The following is a 24332-nucleotide window of genomic DNA, read 5'->3' on the forward strand; positions in this document are numbered from 1 at the left end:
TCATTTAATGGATTCTTAAGTTGATTATTCACATTTAAAAACACTAACTTCAAGAATGGCATCTTCTCAATTCGAAATCATCAAGTGATATCCAATTCCACTTAACAAATCAGTCATTCGGTAAACCTTATTACACATAAAATGACGGCAAACGTTACCGACCATGTGGAATCGTCGTATAACCACCGAAGTAAATCATCAATCATGGGTCTGTGTTCCATCCTATCGCCGTTTTTCATTGTTTTGTCCCGTCACCGCGTCATTGGCGCTGAGTTGTTGGGTTGAAAATAGCTTTCTCACGCACGTTGGTAAATATGTCACGCTTGTCCCGAGCCGTTGTTGTATAAGGTCGCCGCATTTCTTTTCCTCTTCCGAGATGTAAGCAAAGAAAACAGCGTACACGCGCCGCCACGTAGCGGCGATGAAGGAAAAGCGGTCAACTACATATGTATGGAGGTACCGGTCTGCCAGAAACGAATGATGGCCACTTGATCTGAAGAGCGCCACTGTAGCGCAGGGTTGGCTCAACGGGATAGTTTTCCGAACCGAAGGAAAAAATGTATGAAATCAAAAAGATTTTTCCCGAAATTACTTTGACAATGTGGTGAAAATAATCATGTCCCTTTGATCCTAAATTTTCATGGTTTTAGTTTTATCATACTCTTATGACAGCTACGATTAATTCAGACACAAGTTATTTCATGCAATCCACCCCTAGCCAATTAGCTTGAAAAGAAAAATTTATATGTTTCCACTCTCTCGAATAGTAGGACCCATCAACGATTTTCCTTTCGCTGATCTGAGCCACGGCTCGGTCAGAACTGTATATTTGGCGATGTGGCGCAGATGAGTGGATATGTTTAGAGTAGCGAAAGATTTAGAATAGTCGTTTGGCGTTCCGTGGTTCTCGCGGCAATACCCTATAAAATGTATATAATTTTAAATTTTCAATGTCATTTTCTAGTGATGTTCCTCAAGTCTAACTTTTGCTCTTTTTTGGATCGTTTATTTATTTTTTCGCAGATCTCCTCTTACTCAGTGCTTGAACCGGTGGAAAGCATCATCACAACGCAGATCCTCGCCAGACGGCGTAGTGTAGGCGGAGCAGCCGGTTCACGTTCGGGGCTCAGTTCGCTACAGCCGCTTGATGCACGCTGACACGTGAAAAACGTATTGTGGGGTCGTGAAATTCCGCCTGCGCGCGGGTCCCTCACACCATCCCCCGTTCCACTAGATTCGAATTTGCGGACCCTGGCAGGGACGACCATTGCCAGGGTGGTGCAGCTGCCGCGGACCAGGACGACGACCTTTCGCAACTGTGCATCTCGACGATGACGACCTCGTGGTCCTCGCCCAAGTGTAAGGTCTGCACCTTGGTCATCTTCCTGCTGGTGTTGATAGTGACGTTGATAGTGAGTTTCATGCGCCATGGAAACGCCAGTCCCCAGCCGCAACCAGCTCCCCCTACGAGAATGGATGCGGCGACGACGGCGAGCGGTGATAGTGAAAGTGGAAGTGATGCAATTAGTGTTATGGGTAGGAAAAGTGGAATCTCGCCGCAGCAAGGAGTTACGGTGCCGGGACTAATGCCGGATGGACCCGGTGGTGCAGGTGGAGTGTTTAACGGCAGCAGCATATCAGGTAGGTAACTTGAGCGGAACAGTATTTTGATTTTTCTTAAAAGGTTTCTATCAGATCAGGTAAATACACTATAGCATTAGCATTAGCATTGAGCAATTCGCACAAATTCGTAGGTGGTACAAGCCAAGACTATTGCATGAGAGTAGCATCACTTTCATCCGTTACCACAGATATTGATTTGGGACTAATCACTATCTCTTAGATGGAAGCAATGCACACTCTCCAATAGTCGAGGTCTGTCCTGGCCACGTCCTTGCGAATGCTGGGGAAGGGGAAGGATGGTTAGTTGGACACCTACTTAAGAAAGATACAGAGAACTCTACGACCTCTCATAGGTGCCACGGGAGGTTTTGGGATTGTGTGGGAGGTTATAACAGTAGGAATCGTTTTTTGGTAGAATGTAAAACACAGAAAGAACTAAGATAGAAATACAAAGTAGGAAAGGCACGAGCCTGGAATTGAACCCATGACCTCCTGCTTATAAGGCAGAAGCGGTAGCCACTAGACCACCGAGCTCGTCAGGTAAATACACTATATATGACAAATTTAACTTATGAAACATTGAAAGCGATTTGCATTTGACGGAGAATCCTGTCCCATTAGTTTCCGTTTAAAATTTGGCTTAAAGATTTAAATATTATTGTCGACTAATTTCAAAACTTTAGTTTTGTTTTGACTCTTATACACATTGTATTTGCTCGCAACGAGTTGCATTCGACGGAAAATCTTGCAGTGAGTTTAAGTTAATGTAAATTATAGAACCTATCCATCTCTCAGTGCTATTTTGGCCTTAATTGCATGCTGTTTTAACTTCTTATTCCCAAGTAACAATTCTGTGGCCGTTGGGTTTTATATGAATTTTAATAACGTTTTATTGAGGGAATAATTAAAGCCAATTGTTTTATGGTGGTCATAAACAATGCTAACGAACACAGGTTTTATATCACTCTTGAGATATCCATAAAACTCTAATAAACCATGTTTTAAAACTCTACTTTTTGTTAGCTTTGAAGTTTTATTAATAGTTTTATCATTGCTTTCAAATGCGTCATAAAACCAGTTTGGGTTACTACTTTAAAACTACTCTACATGACTCAATCTATACGCCAAATTGAATTTGGAAAGCAGTGTTGCTGTATAACTTATACATGAATCATGCAATTAAACGCATGATGACAATGAGGTTAGCATATTTTTACCGACATAATGTTAGTGAAATGTGTTTCTGATAAACTTAAGATGCTTTTCATTTCCCAATTTTAAAATAAATAACTCTAAAGCGACAGGTAAAAATCTCCTGGTCACAAGAATCTCCGGTGTTATCCAATAATACCAATGAAGATTTGTCAAAAACAATTCGATTTCTGTCAATAGTAATTATGTTCTATGAGCAGGGTTATTTGAAAATTATTGAACTGTCACTCTTATGTTAGTTTTGATTTTGATTTGGGAAATGAGCCACGTTAATATGATATGCTGTTAAATATATGCACTTAATTGGATTGCGGCTTTCCATGAAAAGCCGATGCGATAAAGAATCATTTTAATTCACGATGATTTCGAGCTTCCGGTTTCTAAAAAGTGAAGGAGGAAATATTTTTTGCATTTTTCCTCATACACATGTCCTCCTGATTAAAGAATTTGCCCTTGTAACATACACACATATTTGATTCCTGTTATTATATTCCATATATTCGTAGGTTTACGAGCACTTTAATTTCCACAGAATTGGCATCGTTGCCCGTAGGATGAAAAAGTGCTTCCCGCCTCAGCCACTAGGCTGCATGTTATCGAACCGAACGCCATCTGTTGTAGGGAAGTGTAATCATGACACAGTTTTATGACAAGTTTAAAACGGTCATGAAGTAACCAAGGAGAATTATTGAGGTTATCATAAAAGCCATTGGGCTATTTATCGCCAGATTTTTTGTTTTCCTTTTTATGATGTCGCCATGTTGAAATAATGATCAACGTCATAGCCGTGATTGAAAAAAATACATCAATTACGATCAAATAGACTAGTCCTTAGTGGAATTAAAATATTTCTGAGATTCTTGATAGAAGCACTTACTTTTTTAGGTTACTTTTTTACAAACTATTTGAAATTGAAATATTTTGAGCAGTTTGGAAAATTATTTAATTTCCTTTTTTCATGCGATTATTCGACAATTTGGAGGCGCGTTGATTTTAAGTTTCTACAAACTCAATATTTACGATAAATTTGGTTGCGCATGTCATTCTGGTGTATAAACTACAAGTAAAATCAGAAGCATTATTTTCCACACCAGCTCTACATAGGGGACATTGACATCTAGTGAAAATAAAAACAAAGTTGGATGACAATAAATATAATCCATAATATGAAATTGAAACAGTTTTATTGTTACTCTTATGATGGTCACGACAACCTCTTATAGAGTATCAACAAATTCAATACAATGTTTTATTGCAGTTTTATTACTACCGTAATTAGGCCGGAAGGCTATCTTATTGATGTTATGAAGAGGTTTTGGTGGAGCTATTAGTTTTATTAGCAACTGGTCATGAAAACCTCTTATAGAGCATGATAAATCTTAAAATGTTACTTGGGATTAGTTTGTGTATTGTTTGAGAAAGATTGGTGCCTTTCTGATTGGATTTTACCTTCCCGTTTCCGATTTTATTTATAACTTTATCTGTCGCTATCTTTAGCTCATCGATATAAACAATCTTCCAAGTTTTAAGCTCGGAACAAAACAATATTTCGATTAAGATAAAATTGCTCTACAGCACAGAGTTGTCATCGCTAATGATGTTTTGAATCTTAGCTTGAGAAGTTTACACTTTCGGGTTTAATTTCTGTTTGCACAAGAAACACTTTATTGGAATACATACAACTCATTCCACCTGTAGAATTATTTTCCTCAAAGGTAAAAACTGGTTCACATAATACTCGATTTTGTTCAATCTAGAGTTGGGCGGAAGTAAAAATTAAGATATATGATATGGCTATGCAGATTACATTTCCATCAACCACCTCTAGTCGGTTGCGATACCCACATACACAACGACGTCAATTTAAGCTTGTCAGCGGGAATCACATGCTCTCGAGTGTGATCGGGGCCGTTTAATTAGTCGCCATCGGGTTTATTGCTTGCGTAGACAACATAAAAGTCCTTCCCGGTAATAATCGTAAATATTTGTGTCAGCCAATAAAAGAAGGTCTAGAACATGCAAACACGTAATCAGGGTCATGGCCGAAACGAACGGTTTCGCCACGGTTTCTTTGTTGTCTGAATCCAGCAGGCCTTAAAATTCGGAACAGCTCCGAATCGGGGGAAACCGCTAATTGATCTATCTTCCGATGACGTTTTCGACGTCACGATTCGATCCTTTATCGTTGCGCCGCACCGTACTCGCTGCATATGAGGACCCACCGTAAATTGCTTCCAATCACGCAATCCTTATATTCTTTGTGTCTTCTGCGTGGCGCCTTGTATTATTCATATGATTGGACAAAGAATTTCTCTCCGAGGCAATTAAGGCCGATCGAGGCATTCTTCGGAGATGTTCATATTAATTCGCACACAGTTCGTCTTGTTCTTCCTTTTTCCGTTCAACCATCCACGCCACCACCATCAATCACGGCGCCATTAATGTCAGTCGACCAGAGCGGTCAGGATTTATTATTCAATTATCTCGAAATTAGGGCTACCTACTTCGGCGTTTCTGTCGTGTGTGATGCTGCTTTGCATTGCAACATAAGCCATCCAGGAGGGTGATGACGTTTCAAGAAGGCGAGGCTCGGGATAAACTGCCTTATTTTGATGAGGAATGTGAGTCATCCAGAGAATGGAAACGATTTATGACCGTTTTGGTCAAAGGGTATCTTGTGGATCCATTCTTGATGCGGCCGCTGACCACATAAACTTGATACTGTACGTAGCATCGGGGTATGTCGCATCCCGCATTGTCGTAAAAATCTAGTTAATGCTCATATTTAAGCGAACTCCACGATAAGATCGTAACCCGCGCACTTGAGCAGCCTATTGTCAAGATTCCCGGATTGCAAGATCTTTCTTTGCCCAGGCAGCAACCGGGCCTGCAGCAAAAACATAACTGTCATAACTGTTTGAACTGGAACTCTTGTTTGGGTTACGTAAGTTATTCTCGCCAAGGGGTAAACTTTCGTGATGGCATCGAAAACATTTGAAACATTATTCTTTAACGATGATGTTTTAGCAGGGAATGGTATTTTGACCGAAAATTAATCGGCCCAAAGACATTTTGCCGAATTTCACTTGGCTGAAACTAATCTATCCGAATTCCATTTGGCCGAAACGGTTATTAGGCCGGAAGCAAGTTGACCCAATAAGACGTTTTGTTATTTAGCTATTTAGTCGAACAGGCCATTTAGCCGTATTGGCTTCATGGTTGAAGAAGTTAAATGACCGAAAATGTCTGTAGGTCGAACTGATCATGTGATTTAAAGCGAAATACGTCCGAAAATGTCATTTGGGTTAACAGGTCATACGACCGTAAATTTTGTTTGCCGAGCGAACGAAAATGTCGTTTAGCCGAACAATAGTGAATGCAAATAAGTATGAAGTGATAATTAAGAAGTTAGAAATAACAGTAGGTTATTGGAGTTTGTTTTTTGTTTTGAGAAAGCACATTTACTGTAAATTTAAATTCTGAAATCGAAATCACTGGAGCTTGAGCTGATTTCTAGCTGAAAAAAGGCGAAATATGTCGTAAGTAAATGTCTTTCTAAGGCCAACTTGGCTTCTGGATCCCTTGCCATGTAATTAAGAAATGCTTCTGATATTACTTTGTAACCGACAGAAAAATTTGTTGAATTTAACACAAGAAACAATGCACATAAAGAGAGTAAGTTTAAAAGGAATTCACTGTGAATTTTGGAAGAAATGCAGACTCTGAATTTCAGAAGGAACTTGTGTAGAGTTCTCGAAGAAGATTATTAACAATTTTGCAGGAGGAACTCCACCCGAGCAGCACACATGTCGCAAAAAAAAGTTTCTGTGACCCATATCCAACCAAATTTAGTCACATTTGAGTTGCTGCAACCAAATCGGTCTAGATTGTACTGCTAAGGCAGGTAGTATCCATGAGAAATTTTAAATGATTTCCCAGATAAATAGCTTGTGCCCTTCCTGGAGATACTTCTAGAGAAATTGGTGGAGGAATTCCTGGAGAAACATCCTAAGGGATTCCTAGAGGAACTTCGTGAGGAAATCCTGGAGGAACTTCCTGAGGAATTTGAAGAAAGTTCCTGAGGAGTTCCTGGAGTAACTTCCTCAGGAATTCCTGGAGGAACTTCCGTAGAAGTTCGTGGAGGAACGTCCAGTGGAATACCTAGAGAAGCTTCCGAAAAAAATTCTGGAGGAACTTCAGAAGGAACTCCTGGAGAAGCTTTTAGAGGAACTCAAGGAGGAGCTACCGGAGGAATTCCTGGAAGAGCTTCCTGGAAAAATTCCAAGAGGAACCTCCGGTGGAATTCCTGAAGGAACTCTCTGATGAATTCCTAAGGCTTCCAGAGGAATTCGTGGAGAAGCTTCCGGAGGAAATGCTAGAGGAAATTCTGGAAGAGCTTCCAGAGAAATTCATGTAGGAGCTTCCGGAGGAATTCCTAGAGGAGCTTCCGCAGGAATTGCGGGAGAAACTTCCGAAGGAATTTTTGAAAGCAATTCCATAAGAATTCCAGGAGACGCCTCCAGAGGAATTCGTGGAAGAACTTCCGGAAGAATTTTCGTAGAAGTTCCTGGATCAACTTTCGGAGAAATTTCTGGATGAACTTACGGAGGAATTCCTGGAGGAACTTCCGGAGGAATTCCTGGAGGAACTTCCGGAGGAATTCCTGAAGGAACTTCCGGAGGAATTCCTGGAGGAACTTCAGGAGGAATTCCTGGAGGAACTTCCGGAGAAATTCCTGGAGGAACTTCGGAGGAATTCCTGAAGGAACTTCCGGAAGAATTCCGGGAGGAACTGCCGGATGATTTCCTGGAGGAACTTCCGAAGGAATTCCTGGAGGAACTTCCGAGGAATTCCTGGAGAAACTTCCGGAGGAATTCCTGGAGGAACTTCCGGAGGAATTCCTGGAGGAACTTCCGGAGGAATTCCTGGGGAAACTTCCGGAGGAATTCCTGGAGGAACTTCTGGAGGAATTCTTGTAGGAACATCCGGGAGAATTCCTGGAGGAACTTTCAGAGGAATTCCTGGGGAAACCGCAGTAGGAATTCCTGGAGGAACTTCCGTAGGAAATCCTGGAGGAACTTCCGGAGGAATTCCTGGAGGAACTTCCGGAGGATTTCCTGGAGGAAACTTCGGAGGATTTCCTGGAGGAGCTTCCGGAGGAATTCCTGGAGGAACTTCCGGAGGAATTCCTGGAGGAACTTCCGGAGGAATTCCTGGAGGAACTTCCGGAGGAATTCCTGGAGGAACTTCCGGAGGAATTCCTGGAGGAACTTCCGGAGGAATTCCTGGAGGAACTTCCGGAGGAATTCCTGGAGAAACTTCCGGAGGAACTCCTGGAGGAACTTCCGGAGGAATTCCTGGAGGAACTTCCGGAGGAATTCCTGGAGGAACTTCCGGAGGAATTCCAGGAGGAACTTCCGGAGGAATTCCTGGAGGAACTTCCGGAGGAATTCCTTGAGGAACTCCCGGAGGAATTCCTGGAGGAACTTCCGGAGGAATTCCTGGAGGAACTTCCGGAGGAATTCCTGGAGGAACTTCCGGAGGAATTCCTGGAGGAACTTCCGGAGGAATTCCTGGAGGAACTTCCGGAGGAATTCCTGGAGGAACTTCCGGAGGAATTCCTGGAGGAACTTCCGGAGGAATTCCTGGAGGAACTTCCGGAGGAATTCCTGGAGGAACTTCCGGAGGAACTCCTGGAGGAACTTCCGGAGGAATTCCTGTAGGAACTTCCGGAGGAATTCCTGTAGGAACTTCCGGAGGAATTCCTGGAGGAACTTCCGGAGGAATTCCTGTAGGAACTTCCGGAGAAATTCCTGTAGGAACTTCCGGAGGAATTCCTGTAGGAACTTCCGGAGGAATTCCTGTAGGAACTTCCGGAGGAATTCCTGGAGGAACTTCCGGAGGAATTCCTGGAGGAACTTCCGGAGGAATTCCTGGAGGAACTTCCGGAGGAATTCCTGGAGGAACTTCCGGAGGAATTCCTGGAGGAACTTCCGGAGGAATTCCTGGAGGAACTTCCGGAGGAATTCCTGGAGGAACTTCCGGAGGAATTCCTGGAGGAACTTCCGGAGGAATTCCTGGAGGAACTTCCGGAGGAATTCCTGGAGGAACTTCCGGAGGAATTCCTGGAGGAACTTCCGGAGGAATTCCTGGAGGAACTTCGGGCGGAATTCCTGGAGGAACTTCCGGAGGAATTCCTGGAGGAAACTCCGGAGGAATTCCTGGAGGAACTTCCGGAGGAATTCCTGGAGGAACTTCCGGAGGAATTCCTGGAGGAACTTCCGGAGGAATTCCTGGAGGAACTTCCGGAGGAATTCCTGGAGGAACTTCCGGAGGAATTCCTGGAGGAACTTCGGAGGAATTCCTGGAGGAACTTCGGAGGAATTCCTGGAGGAACTTCGGAGGAATTCCTGGAGGAACTTCCGGAGGAATTCCTGGAGGAACTTCCGGAGGAATTCCTGGAGGAACTTCCGGAGGAATTCCTGGAGGAACTTCCGGAGGAATTCCTGGAGGAACTTCCGGAGGAATTCCTGGAGGAACTTCCGGAGGAATTCCTGGAGGAACTTCCGGAGGAATTCCTGGAGGAACTTCCGGAGGAATTCCTGGAGGAACGTTTTTCCACGAATCCCTCCAAACGTTTCCTCGGAAGTTCCTCCAGAAATACGTCCCGATGTTCTTCGAGGGACTCTTCATGAAGTTCCTCCGGGAATTCCTCCGGAAGTTCCTCCAGGAATTCCTCCGGAAGTTCCTCCAAGAATTACCCCTGAAGTTCTTCCAGGAATTCCTCCGGAAGTTACTCGTTAAGTTACGGAGGAATTCCTGGAGGAACTTTCGGAGGAATTCCTGGAGGAACTTCCGGAGGAATTCCTGGAGGAACTTCCGGAGGAATTCCTGGAGGAACTTCCGGAGGAATTCCTGGAGGAACTTCCGGAGGAATTCCAGGAGGAACTTCCGGAGGAATTCCAGGAGGAACTTCCGGAGGAATTCCAGGAGGAACTTCCGGAGGAATTCCAGGAGGAACTTCCGGAGGAATTCCAGGAGGAACTTCTGGAGGAATTCCAGGAGGAACTTCCGGAGGAATTCCAGGAGGAACTTTCGGAGGAATTCCAGGAAGAACCTCCGGAGGAATTCCAGGAAGAACTTCCGGAGGAATTCCAGGAGGAACTTCCGGAGGAATTCCAGGAGGAACTTCCGGAGGAATTCCAGGAGGAACTTCCGGAGGAATTCCAGGAGGAACTTCCGGAGGAATCCCAGGAGGAACTTCCGGAGGAATCCCAGGAGGAACTTCCGGAGGAATTCCAGGAGGAACTTCCGGAGGAATTCCAGGAGGAACTTCCGGAGGAATTCCTGGAGGAACTTCCGGAGGAATTCCTGGAGGAACTTCCGGAGGAATTCCTGGAGGAACTTCCGGAGGAATTCCTGGAGGAACTTCCGGAGGAATTCCTGGAGGAACTTCCGGAGGAATTCCTGGAGGAACTTCCGGAGGAATTCCCGGAGGAACTTCAGGAAGAGTCCTTCGAAGAACCTCGGGACGTATTTCTGGAGGAACTTCCGAGGAAACGTTTGGAGGGATTCGTGGAAAAACTTCCTGAGGAAGCCGGGAGCCATTTCCAGAGGAATTCCTGGAGAAACTACCAGAAGAACTTATGGAGGAATTCCTGAAGGAACTTCTGGAGAATTTCCGGTGATTTTTAATGCAAACGGCCTGTTTGGTAAAACGGTTATTTTGATCAAATGACTAATTTGTCATGGACATTTCGGCTAAATGACATATTCGGTTACACAACTTTTTGCCTAGTGGCCTTTGTCCAAATGGCTCTCGGTCCTGCCTATTTTGGCAAACTTTTTCCTTCATTGGATAATAGGCTATTTAACGACAGTTAAGCCCATTCCATTCTGTTTGTTTCCGCTATAATCACAATGAGTATGCATTTTTGTCTTCTGCTTTAATTGTTTTCGTTCCCAAAATATTTTGCTAGACCACTGCACTGCAGTCATTGGCAATCAAAGGTATAATTTTCTTAACAGTATTTACATGCCTCCTACTTGTCGTGCATTGCACACTGAACAACTAGCGTAAGATATACTCAATCAAGTTAAAAACCGTTTGTTTATGGACATTTTGCTTCAATTGATATGAACACGGCATGTATTACCGTCCATCGTCTTCTTCTTCTTCTTATTGGCATAACATCGCAGCTTTGTGTTCATTAAGCACTTCCACAGTTATTAACTGCGAGGTTTCTAAGCCAAGTTACCATTTTTACATTCGTATATCATGATGCTAACACGATGATACTTTTATGCCCAAGGAAGTCGAGACAATTTCCAATTCGAAAATTGTCTAGACCGGCACCGGGAATCGAACCCAGCCACCCTCAGCATGGTCTTTCTTTGTAGCCGCGTGTCTTATCACACGGCTAAGGAGGGCCCCTACCGTCCATCGTCATAGGGGCTAAAACCAACGAATGCAACGTCCATTTGCTAGAACTCCACTATAGCAGAACAGTGCTCCTAAGCTTACGATTTGTAACGAATGAGTTTGGCACAAAAATGTCTCTTTTATTGGATTTCGAGACTATGACGAGAAGACGAAAATGCCTGCCTTAACTCTATTTTGTATCGCAGTTTTCTAATTTGGAAGTAAAATTATTAATATTTATATTATACAATGTTCTGAAAACTCAGATGTGAATATGTACTTTATGTGGAAGATTATGATTTGAAAAATGTATTGGAGGTAACCATTTTCCTTCGATGGGACTCGAACCCCCGACCTTTATACTCAGGGTCGTGGGTTCGAGTCCACATAATGTACATATTCACATCTGAGTTTTCAGAACATTGTAAATTAATGTCCAATACCCGGAAAATAGACGAAGAACTTTAAATGAACCATATTTTTTATTTTTAATATCATAAAATTTGTGGAAAATTTGTAGTTTTTCGATGGCAAATTTGTACTTTAACATGGAAATTTTTGAGTTTTATCTTTCTCATTTTTCAAACTATAAGTCTTTGAGAATTTTCAAAAAAATACGGAATTATCATGTTATACAATTGCTTCTTCTTCTTATTATTATTGGCATTACATCCCCACACTGGGACAGAGCCGCCTCGCAGCTTAGTGTTCATTAAGCACTTCCACAGTTATTAACTGCGAGGTTTCTAAGCCAGTTTACCATTTTTTTGCATATGTATATCATGAGTCTAACACGATGATACTTTTATGCCCAGGGAAGTCGAAACAATTTCCAATCCGAAAATTGCCTAGACCGGCACCGGGAATCGAACCCAGCCACCCTCAGCATGATCTTGCTTTGTAGCCGCGCGTCTTACCGCACGGCTAAGGAGGGCCCACTTATACAATTGCATCCACTCTGATTTCTTGAAAGGCTTTAAGAATGATTGGATGTTTTCAGTACAAGAAGGATAAATTTTATAAATTGAAAATAAGTTCTATTTCTAGACATTTTACTTCATTATGGACCTGAAACATGTTTAGCTGTAGCATAGGACGCCGAGCCCATATAACCTACATTGTACCGAACAACATCATCTCGCATTGTTCAAATACTACCAGCTTATCCAGTCTTCATTTCCATTGACTTGATTTAACCTCACAAATCACTCTTCTATAGTTGAACGATTTAACCACAAAATATTCACGCTTGATAGAAGCCAGTAGCTGTGGTCAGACAACGGTCTCAGTCGTTGCACTTCCGGTTCGGTGCAGTATTTCACCCATTAACCATTTTTTACATGATGAAAAATTTCCATTCAAATCAACTGTGAGTGAACGAATGTGACAAACAGTTTTTCCCTTTCATCAAAGCGCAAAAGCAATCAACAAACTTTCTACAGAAAAGGCGCGGTTTGTTATTATGATTGTAATTGGATTGCATCGGCTGAGGGAATGCCGGCTGCAAACTGTCAATCAAAACATCGGTTCCTGGAATACGTTCCAGTTTACTCCCACTTTTTCGTACGTGCATTTCATGTCAGCGAATATTTCCACCAGACATTGGCGAAAATGACACTCTAGTGGTGTAGCTAATTGTGTTGTTTGTAGCTGAAAATATAATTCTCGGAACTGCATTCAATTGGTGAAAGAATGCACTTTTGCTGTAAGCTATTATATGTTTCCATTCATGCCAATTGCCGAAATTGTTTACGGTCGAGGTTTAGTTTTGAATAAAAACATTCCGCTCAGCGTAAGCCAAATTAATTGAACCCAGGACAGTTCTGTCGATTAAGCAATCCAAACCGCAACCGGTTGAACGAAAACAAACGTTGATAATGGGGATCCATTGAATGAAATTTAATAATGGATTTCGTTTTAATGCTTCTCCATCATCATCGTCTTCCTCGTGGCAGTTTGGCCAACCCTGATCGAGATAAATATGATTAGCAAACCCATTCTCGGAGCAATCCAAAGTGATTGGGCATGTCGGTTCGGACCATATCTCCTCCATCCTACTGTTGCCCACGAAAATTGTGCCCAATCTCAGCCCCGAACGCGATGATTGGCCCCTAATTGGGCACGATTAGCCCGAAATGCCGATCGATTCATCAAAACTCCTACCACTTCATCGCTCGTAATCGCCTCATTAGCCGAGAGGGTCTCGCACGATAGGAACCCGCACCGTAGCATGGAGAGACGGGTCTAGTCAACGCATGCAGAGCCACTTAAGAAATGCCGCCCTGATGGCCCTTTATTGCTTCTTGTACCATCGAATGTGTGTGGTTGTTAGGAGGGCGGCAGCTATCTTTACTAGGTGTAGGCATCCGGTAGATGGTCATGTGCATTCGGGAGTGAGAAATGTGTTCCTGTTGAATATGCCACGAGCTCTGCGCAGCTCGCCGTAGGATTCCACGGTTTTTGGCAATCGCCGACCATCAATGTTTGACCGGTAGAAAGGAAAGGAATTCTCTTCGCGATGGGCCAGTGGTTTCTCAGTCGGGATTAGTACCTCTCTTTAAAGATTGATTAATTATACCAATTTAGCTGATTGATTTGCTTTACTGGGAAATTTTTCATTATCTGTTTTAGCTGTAAATACTAGACTTCGTATTGTTAGACAATGTTGTTGGGAAAACATAGCGCAAGTAGGCCGATATACCTACAATATTTTTGGAAATTTTGCCTCTGGAATGAGTAGACCAACATTTGAATAGGGCGTAACAGCCAAAATTTATTCCTTCTGATTCTTCGTCTACATACATAGCTTTATATGTGGACGAAGAATCAGAAGGAATAATTTTTGGCTGTTACGCCCTTTTCAAATGTTAGTCTAGAGTTATTAGAAAACAGGACAACCCTGGCTAAATTATTGGTACACTTAGAAAGTTTTGATTTTAAGTTAATAAGGAATACATTTGGTGACTGTAGTCGACCTGTCGATGTGCTAGAGGCGTAGTCGAGATAGTCATCCTCTTTGTATCGTTCTAAGAGCTGGTTGGGCGTGGGAGTGTGAGCTAAGTAAGACTCGTGAGCTAAGTGAGACTCGGAATGTCCTGGCGATAAATATTTTGTTCATCGATTTTCACGAAAGAGCTGAAAAGATTATATCGCTGAAGTTTATACCCCTGTACGTTAAGTAATGCCATTACAGAGGTATTTGACATTGACTTGTTTCCTCTTAAAATATTTATTACTCGTGTTAGCTAGGGCACATTTAAGCGAACGTGCTGGAATCCAAATTTTGATTCTCGTGAGATATTGCTTTGTTCGAAAAATTTAAATAACCGACGGTAGATCGATTTTTCAAAAAGCTTGAAAACCCATAAAAACCGGGCTTGGTAGTCACATGGCTACCATTTGTGCGAGAGTTTGGTACAGCCAGCGCCGTAGCGCGTGGTTGGCCAGGTTGGCCCCCGCCAAGGGCGCCAAGCCTTAGGGGGCGCCGGAATCCAGAATTGCACTATGGGAAATTATGTAAAATCTCAATCAAGGTTTTCTCTACGCGGTTGGATACAACTTGAATTTTCTTCGATTTTTTATGAATTTTTTTGGTGTGGTTAACTCATCCCAAGTTAAAAAAAAAAAGCTTGAAAAACACCCTCTTCACCACTGATTGAACGTGGTTTACCATAATTCATGATAGATGATAGACCTTTAAAAAGGCCACAACCTATTGGCTGAAACGTCGGGCAAATAAAAAAAATAGTTCTTTCCAATCCCCGACCAAGGTTTAATGGCGTCCGATAGTGATCCAACCACTGACCGGCACACTTGAGAGATGGATTTTATTGGCATAGGTAGATCCACTAGTGCGTGAATTCACAACATGGAAGTATGATTTTTTTTTGTCGGTAACACACTCACTGCTGGGTCTAGTTTTTCTTATTTGCGTAGATTTGTTTAAACTTTCAGAAAATCGTTGATATATTTAGAAAGAGTTTTAGAAATGTTCCTGCTTTTTTAATACTCCTTACACTTATTGGAAGATACGCAGGTTATAGAGGCTTAGTGATTTTATAAAGCAAACATTTAATAAATCCACCACGCAAAAAAGGTTAATTTTGAAAATATCCCAGCTTTTATCATGCTATTTGAACATGCATGAAAGTAAGGGGCGCCCAATAACGGTTTCGCCAAGGGCGCTGAGAGTCCACGCTACGGCTCTGGTACAGCCGATACAAAGGTGGGTAATGGTGGCTAATATGCTGATCCTTAAGGCTGGGTAGATCGTTCCAGGAAGTCTTAGTACCTTCAATCTTACGGAGTTGGGTGGTGTTGGGAGCAATCCACTGCCTCTCCCAGTCCTGGTTGATGATCTTTCTTACCATTGACACCAGCCTGCGGGGTCAAAGCAGTTTAGCGTCGACCTCGATAACTGAAGTTGGAACGCAATAAAGGCTTGAATCTATGAATACTTTGAATGGTCGATTTGCAGCGCGGTGGAGTCCGTAAGCATTAGGATCGATGTATCGGAAAGAGTGGATGCGGCGGTGAGTAGTACAGCGCTCACCACCGAAAAAACGCTGCGTTGTTCGGCGAGACATTCAGAGATTGTAGTCTAAGCTGCTCTGCAACCAATCTTCGCAGGCCTTCCAAGCTATCCTTTCTTTTAAAGCGCATCGGGATGGAGCGGTTTACGTTGGCTATAGGGGAATGACGTCCATGTCAGTGAATCGATTAGAGCTTGATCTACCCGGAACCGGGTGGCCCTATATTTGGTCTTATATGGTTTGGATAGGGTTTTTTCAAGCTTAATCCTCGATCTGCAGCTGGCCTCAATGGCTCTGCAGTGAAGCGTGAAAGACAGTCCACCGTCAATGAAGATACCGATGACCTTCACAAGTTTTCGGTTTGGAGTCGGCTGGCCATAAATTTTCAGGCCGGGTCAAATTTTGTCACATTTTTTTCCTGTTCCGGTGTGCCACTGCGACCAGTTATTATATCTGTTGTAGCGTTATTCGTATCCTAAGTGTTTAAGAGCATGTCGAATTACCCCATTACTATTGAGAAGCAATGCAGAATCGGTTTCGATACACTTGTTGTTTTATTTTCTCAACAGCACCGCATGACAAGGTTCCGCTATTTAGATCCTTCACAACGAGCAGGCCCTCATCAACACTAAATCAATCCTTTCTTGAGAAAACAGAACAGTAATACTGTTTTGGCCATCTATCGGAGCCCTAGAAACATCCTTGTCTTGCTTCTAGAATATAAGCAGTAAAAGGCAGAAAACCCGGGTTCTGTAGACACATAGCATTTCAAGTTAGAGAATTTGTTCAGTGATAAGAACTTCCTTGTGTTCCTCTCATTACCATTGCTCACCAGTTCATGAAGAGTTAGATAGAGTTAGAGTTACAGCAGTCTGTTCAGTCTAGAACCGGGTACCGAGGTTTTTTTCAAACTAATTGCTTGAAAAGTTGATTCTTCAACTATAGCATCATCAACGTGCACAGCCCACACGAAGGGAGACCCGACGACGAGAAAGAAGCGTTCTATGCACAGCTGGAGCAGACATACAATGGATGCCCACTGCGGGACGTCAAAATCGTCATCGGTGACATGAACGCTCAGGTAGGAAGGGGGGAAATGTATAGACCGACAACGGCCCACGATGCATAAACTTTGCAGCCTCCCGCGGAATGATAGTCCGAAGCACTTTCTTCCCCCGCAAGAATCTCCACACTGCCGTTATACACATAACTGTCCCATGTACATAGAAAATCCCAGCAAACATATATAAAACATATGTATAACGGCAGCACAAGGCCACATGGAAATCACCTAATCAAGTAACGGAAAACCAAATCGACCACGTTCTAATCGACGGTAAATTCTTCTCCGGCATCACGAACGTTAGCACTTACCGCAGTGCGAATATTTAATCCGACCACTACCTCGTTGCAGTATGTCTGTGCTCAAAACTCTCGACGGTATACAACACGCGTCGGAGTCGTCCGCCGCGACTTAACATTGGGCGGCTACAAGACGGTAGACTAGCCCAAGACTACATACGCGCAGCAGCTGGAATTGGCACGATACAGCCAGACGCGGAAAAGACAAAACTCGATTTTTCGGAGGAAAAAACGCCAACAGGAAGATCGAGCCCATGAAGATACGTAGGAAGTATACCACGCTTATAACACACGTTCTATGTTCTATGAGAAGTTGAAGTTCTATGAGAAGCAAGGGCCACGTGCCACAGCCCGATATGTGTAAGAACATAAACGGGAACCTTCTTACAAACGAGCGTGAGGTGATCCAAAGGTGGCGGTAGCACTACGAAGAGCACCTGAATGGTGATATGACAGACAACGGTGGCGGTATGGTAATGATCCTAGGAATAGGTGTTTTCCAGGATTAGGGCAATGGTCGATATGATCCCTTCTTCAAAAGAAGGCGCTTTTCCGGATCAGGGTAATTGTGCATGTAATTCATTCTTTAAAAGAAGGCGCTTGTTCGGATTAAGGCAATGGTGGATCTGATTCCTTCTTTAAAAGTAGGCGCTTGTCCGAATTAAAGCAAAGGTGAATGTGATCCCTTCTTTGCAAATAGGCGTTTATGAGAAATGAAGCAATGGTGGATATGATACATTTCTTAAGCTTGCGTGCTTGCTCCGATTAAGGCAAGGATAGATGTTATTCCGGTGTCCTCCTTAGCCTAGCGGTAAGATGCGCGGCTATAAAGCAAGGCCATACTGAGGGTGACTGGGTTCGATTCCCGGTGCCGGTCGGGGCAATTTTCGGTTTGGAAATTGTCTTGACTTCCCTGGGCATAAAAATATCATCGTTTTACCCTTATGATATACGAATGCAAAAATGGTAACTTGACTTAGAAACCTCACGGTTAACAACTGTGGAAGTTCTGAATGAACACTAAGCAGCGAGGCGGCTATGTCCCAGTGGGGATGTAATGCTAATGAAGAAGAAGATGTCATCTCTTCTTTAAACATAGGTGGTTGCCCGTGTCCGTGTTTTTTTTTTAATTTTTTTTTACAAGGGAGAATGCATTTACACACTAACCCAGTACACGTGCATTGTAGTTGCCAAACTACCACACGGAAGTGTACTGGAGTGTCGGACTCGACCATACCGGTAATACCGACTAAACTCCCTTGGGCTCCACCATCGTTTCCCCCAGGAACTACCTCGCAGTACTACTTCTGGGGGGATGGCAGTACTAAGCGTACTCGCTCATTATCGCTCACACAGGCACTCGTCCCATGCGAGACTGACTTGGGTGCTCGCACACCATTCACTCCATTTGAGTCTTACTTGGATGCTCTCCCAGGCGCTCCGCTGCCATGCCTCGAGGTGTCAATAGCGGTAACTGCCTGGGCCTACAGATATTACGCTACGACACTCCTGCCTCAGCACGAGCAGATCAATCACACCACTGCCGAAGCAGACCACACGCTACCCTGCCGAAGCAGGAACACTCCCCATGCACCACATGTGCACAACTGTAGGTGTGTGGGTACAACCCACTGCTACCCTGCCGCCGAAGCAGCTTCTCCAAAGACCATTCGCTCCATGTGACCCTTTTTCGGGTGCTCACTCTAACACTCCACTGCCATGCCTCGAGGTGTCGATAGGTCCCTCGACTCCTACCTCAACATGTGCAGTCCATACTCAGACTTCTGCTGCGCTTCGAGGTGACAATAGCGGCGACACGCTATGACACTCCTGCCTCAGCACAACCAGATCACTCACTCCCTGCCGAAGCAGCTCACGCGCTACCCTACCGAAGTAGGGACACTCCCCAACTCACTCTAACACTCCACTGCCATGCCTCGAGGTGTCGATAGCGGTATGTAGGGACAAATCAACGATACTACGCTACGACACTCCTACCTTAGCATGTGCAGTCCATACTCAGACTTCTGCTGCGCTTCGAGGTGACAATAGCGGTGACGCGCTATGACAATCCTGCCCCAGCACAAACAGATCACTCACTCCCTGCCGAAGCAGCTCACGCGCTACCCTACCGAAGTAGGGACACTCCCCATGCCAATTGGCACTCCCTGGGCTTGTGTTTTTGAAGCGGCACACAGTCGCTTTGATAGAGTCTGATTACGGGCACTTGTGGTTTTTTGGGAGGGATTTTAGCAGAGCCCACTGCTAAATCCCACCACGCCCTAGGCAGTTCTCCCTGACTCGCAGACAGCTGGGGAGGGGTCGTCAAGCGTGTCCGTGTTTGAATGTGTCTATTGTGGATATGTTTTCTTTTTTAGAGATAGACATTTTGCCTAGACTTGTAGATATAACTTCTTCAATGAAAGCAAATGGCGTCTAGTATGATTTAAAATGATATTATCCAATTGTAGATATGATTTAATTTTTGAAATGAAGTCTACGTCTGGAATGAGACGAAGAAATATGATATCCATTCGTAAACAGTTTGTTTGTATTAGACAAATATGTTTTTCCTTTTAATCCCTTTTATGAAAATAAATTATACCGCAAATCCCTTTATCACTAAATAATGCCAAATCCACGTTATGCAAAATTACCTTCTTTATATATTTTTTTTTCTATTCTTTAGCCATGAATAATAAATGGAATTTCCAGTTTTACTATTTCTGGGGAATGGTACATTCTGGCAAATTACATTCTGGCAAATGGTCTATTCTGGGGAATGGCTTTCTGGCATATGGTCCATTCTGGCAAATGGGTTTCTGGCAAAAACCATTCTGGCAAACTGATTCTGGCAAATGGTTTTCTGGCAAACGTCATACAATCTTTTTTTCTTTTGTGCATGTCTTTCTGCTCCATTTCTGTTTAGAAGAAATTTGAGTCGTAGTAGTCGATTGTACGACAATTCCCCGAAAACCAATTCCCCGAATGCAATTTCCCCGAATGTAATTTCCCCGAATGTAACAATTCCCCGAATGCAGTTTCCCCGAATGTAACAATTCCCCGAATGTAACATTTCCCCGAATGGAACAATTCCCCGAAAAAAGTACCTCTTGCAAACACATCTTCGCCATCGACTGTATGCATCCAAAAAGAGCAGGGTTAAAAGATACGTTCAAGAGTGTCTTATTGGACATCATCAGCCCAGTATCCTTTGGTAGTAGGTTATTATTATACCTATTAGAGGTTCTTGATCCTCCAAGATCTCTAAATGATTTCCAAGGAAGCTCAAATAACTGATTTTTTTTTAAATAGAATGGCAAAAAGCAATTTGATTGAAAGTGTTTTGGTAAATATTTTTTCTATCTTCGAAATCAAACTTACGTCCTGTATATACTAGCTCAAGAAGTTTAAGACAATGGTGGATGCGAATCCTTTAATACAAAAATAATGCGTTTGCCCAGAAAGAGGAAATAGTGAATGTGATTCCTTCTTTAAAAAATTTTCCCCAGATAATTAGTGTTATTATTCTTTCATCAATAATATATTTACCCAAAATAAGATAATGGGGGATGTGATCCATTCTTTAAAATAAGACATTTTCACGAAGTAAAGCAATGGTAGATGTGGTCCCTTCTTCAGAAATAGACGTAAGCTCGAAACAATGCAAAGATTAATGAGTTGAGAATGAGAATGAGAATTTTGATGTAGGGTGAATTTGGCCCGAACAGAATGTTCAGAATTAAACAAATTGGCATTTTATTAGAAATGTGTGGTGTACCATAGTAGCAGTTTTGAAACATAAAATTGCTCTTTATCAATCCTTTATTATATCTGGCAAGCGCGCTCCTTTACTGAATGAATCATCTCCTCTTCTTGCCTTATTGCGGACAGACGCTTTATACCAGATAGACGAGTTAATATAAAGAAGGCGGTATCTCCTCCATTCGCATTACACCGGGCAGACGCGATAATTTAAAGACGGCATTGTCTCATTCTTTCACTTTATCCCAGTCAAACGATAACGACAAACGTTCAAATAAAGAAGGGACTAACTATTGAAAGGCAAAAAGGCCTTATACCGGGCAAACGTATTCATATGAGGAAGGCATTATCACTTCCCTTCCCCTAATACTATGATCTATCATCATCTAAAGAATTCAATATCTACTCCCTTCATCTTATACCGGGCAGACCCGTCCATTTTAAGAAGACATCATCTTTTCCCTTTGCTTTAAAACGGATACGTTCATCATACCGAACAAGCTTATCCATCTATAGATGGATATATAAATATATGGATATATCTTTATAAAGAAAGCAATATCTCCTCTCTTTGCTTTGGGCTGTTTTTCAACATAGCTAGTACAATGGATACACTGTGCTCAAGGAGCCGAAAATGCTTCCCACCCGGAAGCATCCTAGGCCGAACCGTGAATCGAACTCGCAACCTCCGGATCGACAATCCTACGTCTTTGTTTGCACGGCTATCTTGATACCCATCGCTTTGTTCCGCCTCATGAAGAAGAGAGAAGCTTTCGGGGAACTGTTACATTCGGGGAATTGTTTCATTCGGGGAAATGTTCCATTCGGGGAAATGTTACATTCGGGGAATTGTTATTCGGGGAAATTGTATTCGGGGAAATTGCATTCGGGGAATTGGTTTTCGGGGAATTGTCGTACAATCGTAGTAGTCGTTTTTTATGCAGATATTTCTCAAGCTTAATGTACCCTTCGTACCCTAAATACCATTCGAGAAATGGCTTATAACAACTCTCAAAGGCGAGCCCCTCAATCAATTTCGGCTTTAACAAAAATTGAGATAATACTGATTTTGACCATACATCGATACTGAAGTTCAAACATATTTTTGCGTCTTCTTATGAGTTCCGAATTCATTTTTGTACAGAGATCTGATTTCATTGCGTTTGGCATTTTGGAATCTCACCTTTACACAGAGCTCTAATCAGTCAGATGGTTCAGCAGATCCACCAAATTCGTATCTGCTTCATTCCTAATTAATCAGCGCTTTGAAGCTTGGAGATTCATGTTGCCGGTTTCGAAACCAGCCTAAGATTGAGTTACGTTCTTATAATTTACTCCATTATAGAGTCAATGGAGTAAATTATAAAAGATGCAAAAGATGGGTCATCTAAAAGTAAATTATAGTCGTTCCATACTCTTTAACCATCACTCATTAGTATTAAAAAGAAGAGTAAGAGCTAGAACACATTGTGGTAGATCTTACTCTAATGCACCACCAAAAAAGTTTCTACCCAGCATTACAGGCTCCGTTATCTGCCTGGATAATTGTTACACCCCCTAGGTCATTCATTCTCATGGCAGGGGTCGCCAGACACCTTGGGACTCGGGGTTAGGGACGTCAGCTCCAGTGTAGTATCCAGCCTGGCGATATGACCGGATTCATACCGTTAGGCACTACTTCAAAGTATCCATATCCTAGCGTAAAGGGCAATCCAGCTTTCCACGCTCGCCATAATGGCGGCTGCCATAAAAAAAATTGACAGTAACTGCTTCCGACGCTGATTTGTTTTCGACGCTGACCGTATCTAAGCAACAGTTTTCACATTGTTTATTTATTTCTATAAGGATAGCCACATCTGGAAAACAGGGAAAATTTCAATTTACGGAATACACTTTTAAGATTTTAAGAAGAATATCACAAATACATACCAATTTTTATGTTTTAGGTTGAATCTTATTCCTACAGTGTTAAAGAACAAGTTTTATTCCAACGTCAGTACCAACTTGTCACCACCAGCAATGGCTCCTTTTACCTACTTATAATGCAGCAAACCAAATATATCTGTGTTCCAATTTCAGCGAAAGGATTTGAGTATTTCCTATTCCGATGTACGGGCACTTGAATATACCCAGGGACGCTTATTTTGAGAATATTTTCACAGAAAGTTCTTTCGCCATGCCACATTACTAGATCGACGAGTGCATACTTGCAAAAAGCTACAGGAGAGTATAGCTATCCGTGTTAATACAATCTGAGAATCCCGGAAGCTCTAGGATAGGAACCGGGTGGCAAAACTGGCATGTGTTGTTTTGTTGTTTGCCATGTCTATTATACATGGAATATTGTCTGTTAATTTATCACAAATTTTGAAAGAATTTTCAACAAAGAATTTTCAACAAACAACGTTCTTTGGGGTATTAATTATAATTAATTGTACCACGATAGTCATTATTATTTGGATATTGTTTGTCTCTCGATGGCACACAGTGCGGCATCACTTAGTTTGATTCGGTGTAATAATATGACTGTAAAAATACCTTCTGGGGCCATTGTAACAGTAATGCTCAACGAAGGCAAATAATAATTTGTTTCAAATCTATTATTTTTTATCAGTTGATTTCAATAGATTTTTTAATAATAAATATATGTAGCAAATATTGCAACGAAAGAGACAGTTTTCTGGTTCCGCCATCGGGGGTGACAATGAGTCTGGGGGTGAGAATGGGTCATCGCTCTCACCGGCAGCGTGGAGGTCGGATAGCAAAATCGTTCAAAATGGTCTCTTATATTTTCGTCTTCTTGCCCTCAGGTACATTCAATCTATTCTACAAGCATTCAAAGTACTTGAAACAGTGACCCATTCTCACCCCCATTTGACCCATTGACACCCCCGACGATAATTATTAAAACGAATAATTGTAGCATAATCAACTACAGTGACATTGGCGACATTAGCGCTATAATTGATTAAAATGGAAGAACGAAAAGAAATTGAGATTTGCCTTTGTTGCTGTTACCATTGTCAATGTTCAAAAAAAAATAGTTTTTGCGGTAAATTTGTGTACCTATATTCTGCGTCTCGTATGAGGTGAGACGTTTCGACGTAGTTCTAGAGGTTTACTTTTCGACCCAGTTATGGGACATGGTAAATGGCTTTCCTAAAAATCTTCTTGAATTAAGTCTCATAATCAAACGCCTGTGTATCGGAATCGAAACTCCCGGAAATACTCGAATCCAAGTGCTGAAACTAAAGCACTGACATATTTTATTTGCTGCGTTGTAAGAAATAGAGGATCCATTGCGGGTGGTACCAATGCAGGAATACTTGAACTTCAACCTAAAACATGGAAACTAATTATATATTGTGGTATTCGTCTTTAAATCTTAAACTTGATCCCAAAAGTAGAAATTTTCC

General features: G+C 42.5%; 1 protein-coding gene across 4 annotated transcripts in view; it reads left to right on the forward strand.

Moving 5' to 3' along the window:
• Positions 1 to 24332, forward strand: part of LOC134219229 (A disintegrin and metalloproteinase with thrombospondin motifs 1) — a 740918-nt gene that overhangs the window by 247233 nt on the left and 469353 nt on the right. For all 4 annotated transcript variants that reach the window (XM_062697927.1, XM_062697929.1, XM_062697930.1 and 1 more), the window contains exon 2: positions 1024 to 1641. In XM_062697927.1, coding sequence (XP_062553911.1) covers positions 1332 to 1641 — 310 coding nt within the window. In that variant the 5' untranslated portion in view covers positions 1024 to 1331. The remainder of the gene's footprint in view (positions 1 to 1023; positions 1642 to 24332) is intronic.

This window comes from Armigeres subalbatus, chromosome 3, assembly GCF_024139115.2.
Source record: "Armigeres subalbatus isolate Guangzhou_Male chromosome 3, GZ_Asu_2, whole genome shotgun sequence".
In the NCBI taxonomy this organism is placed as follows: Eukaryota; Metazoa; Arthropoda; class Insecta; order Diptera; family Culicidae; genus Armigeres; species Armigeres subalbatus.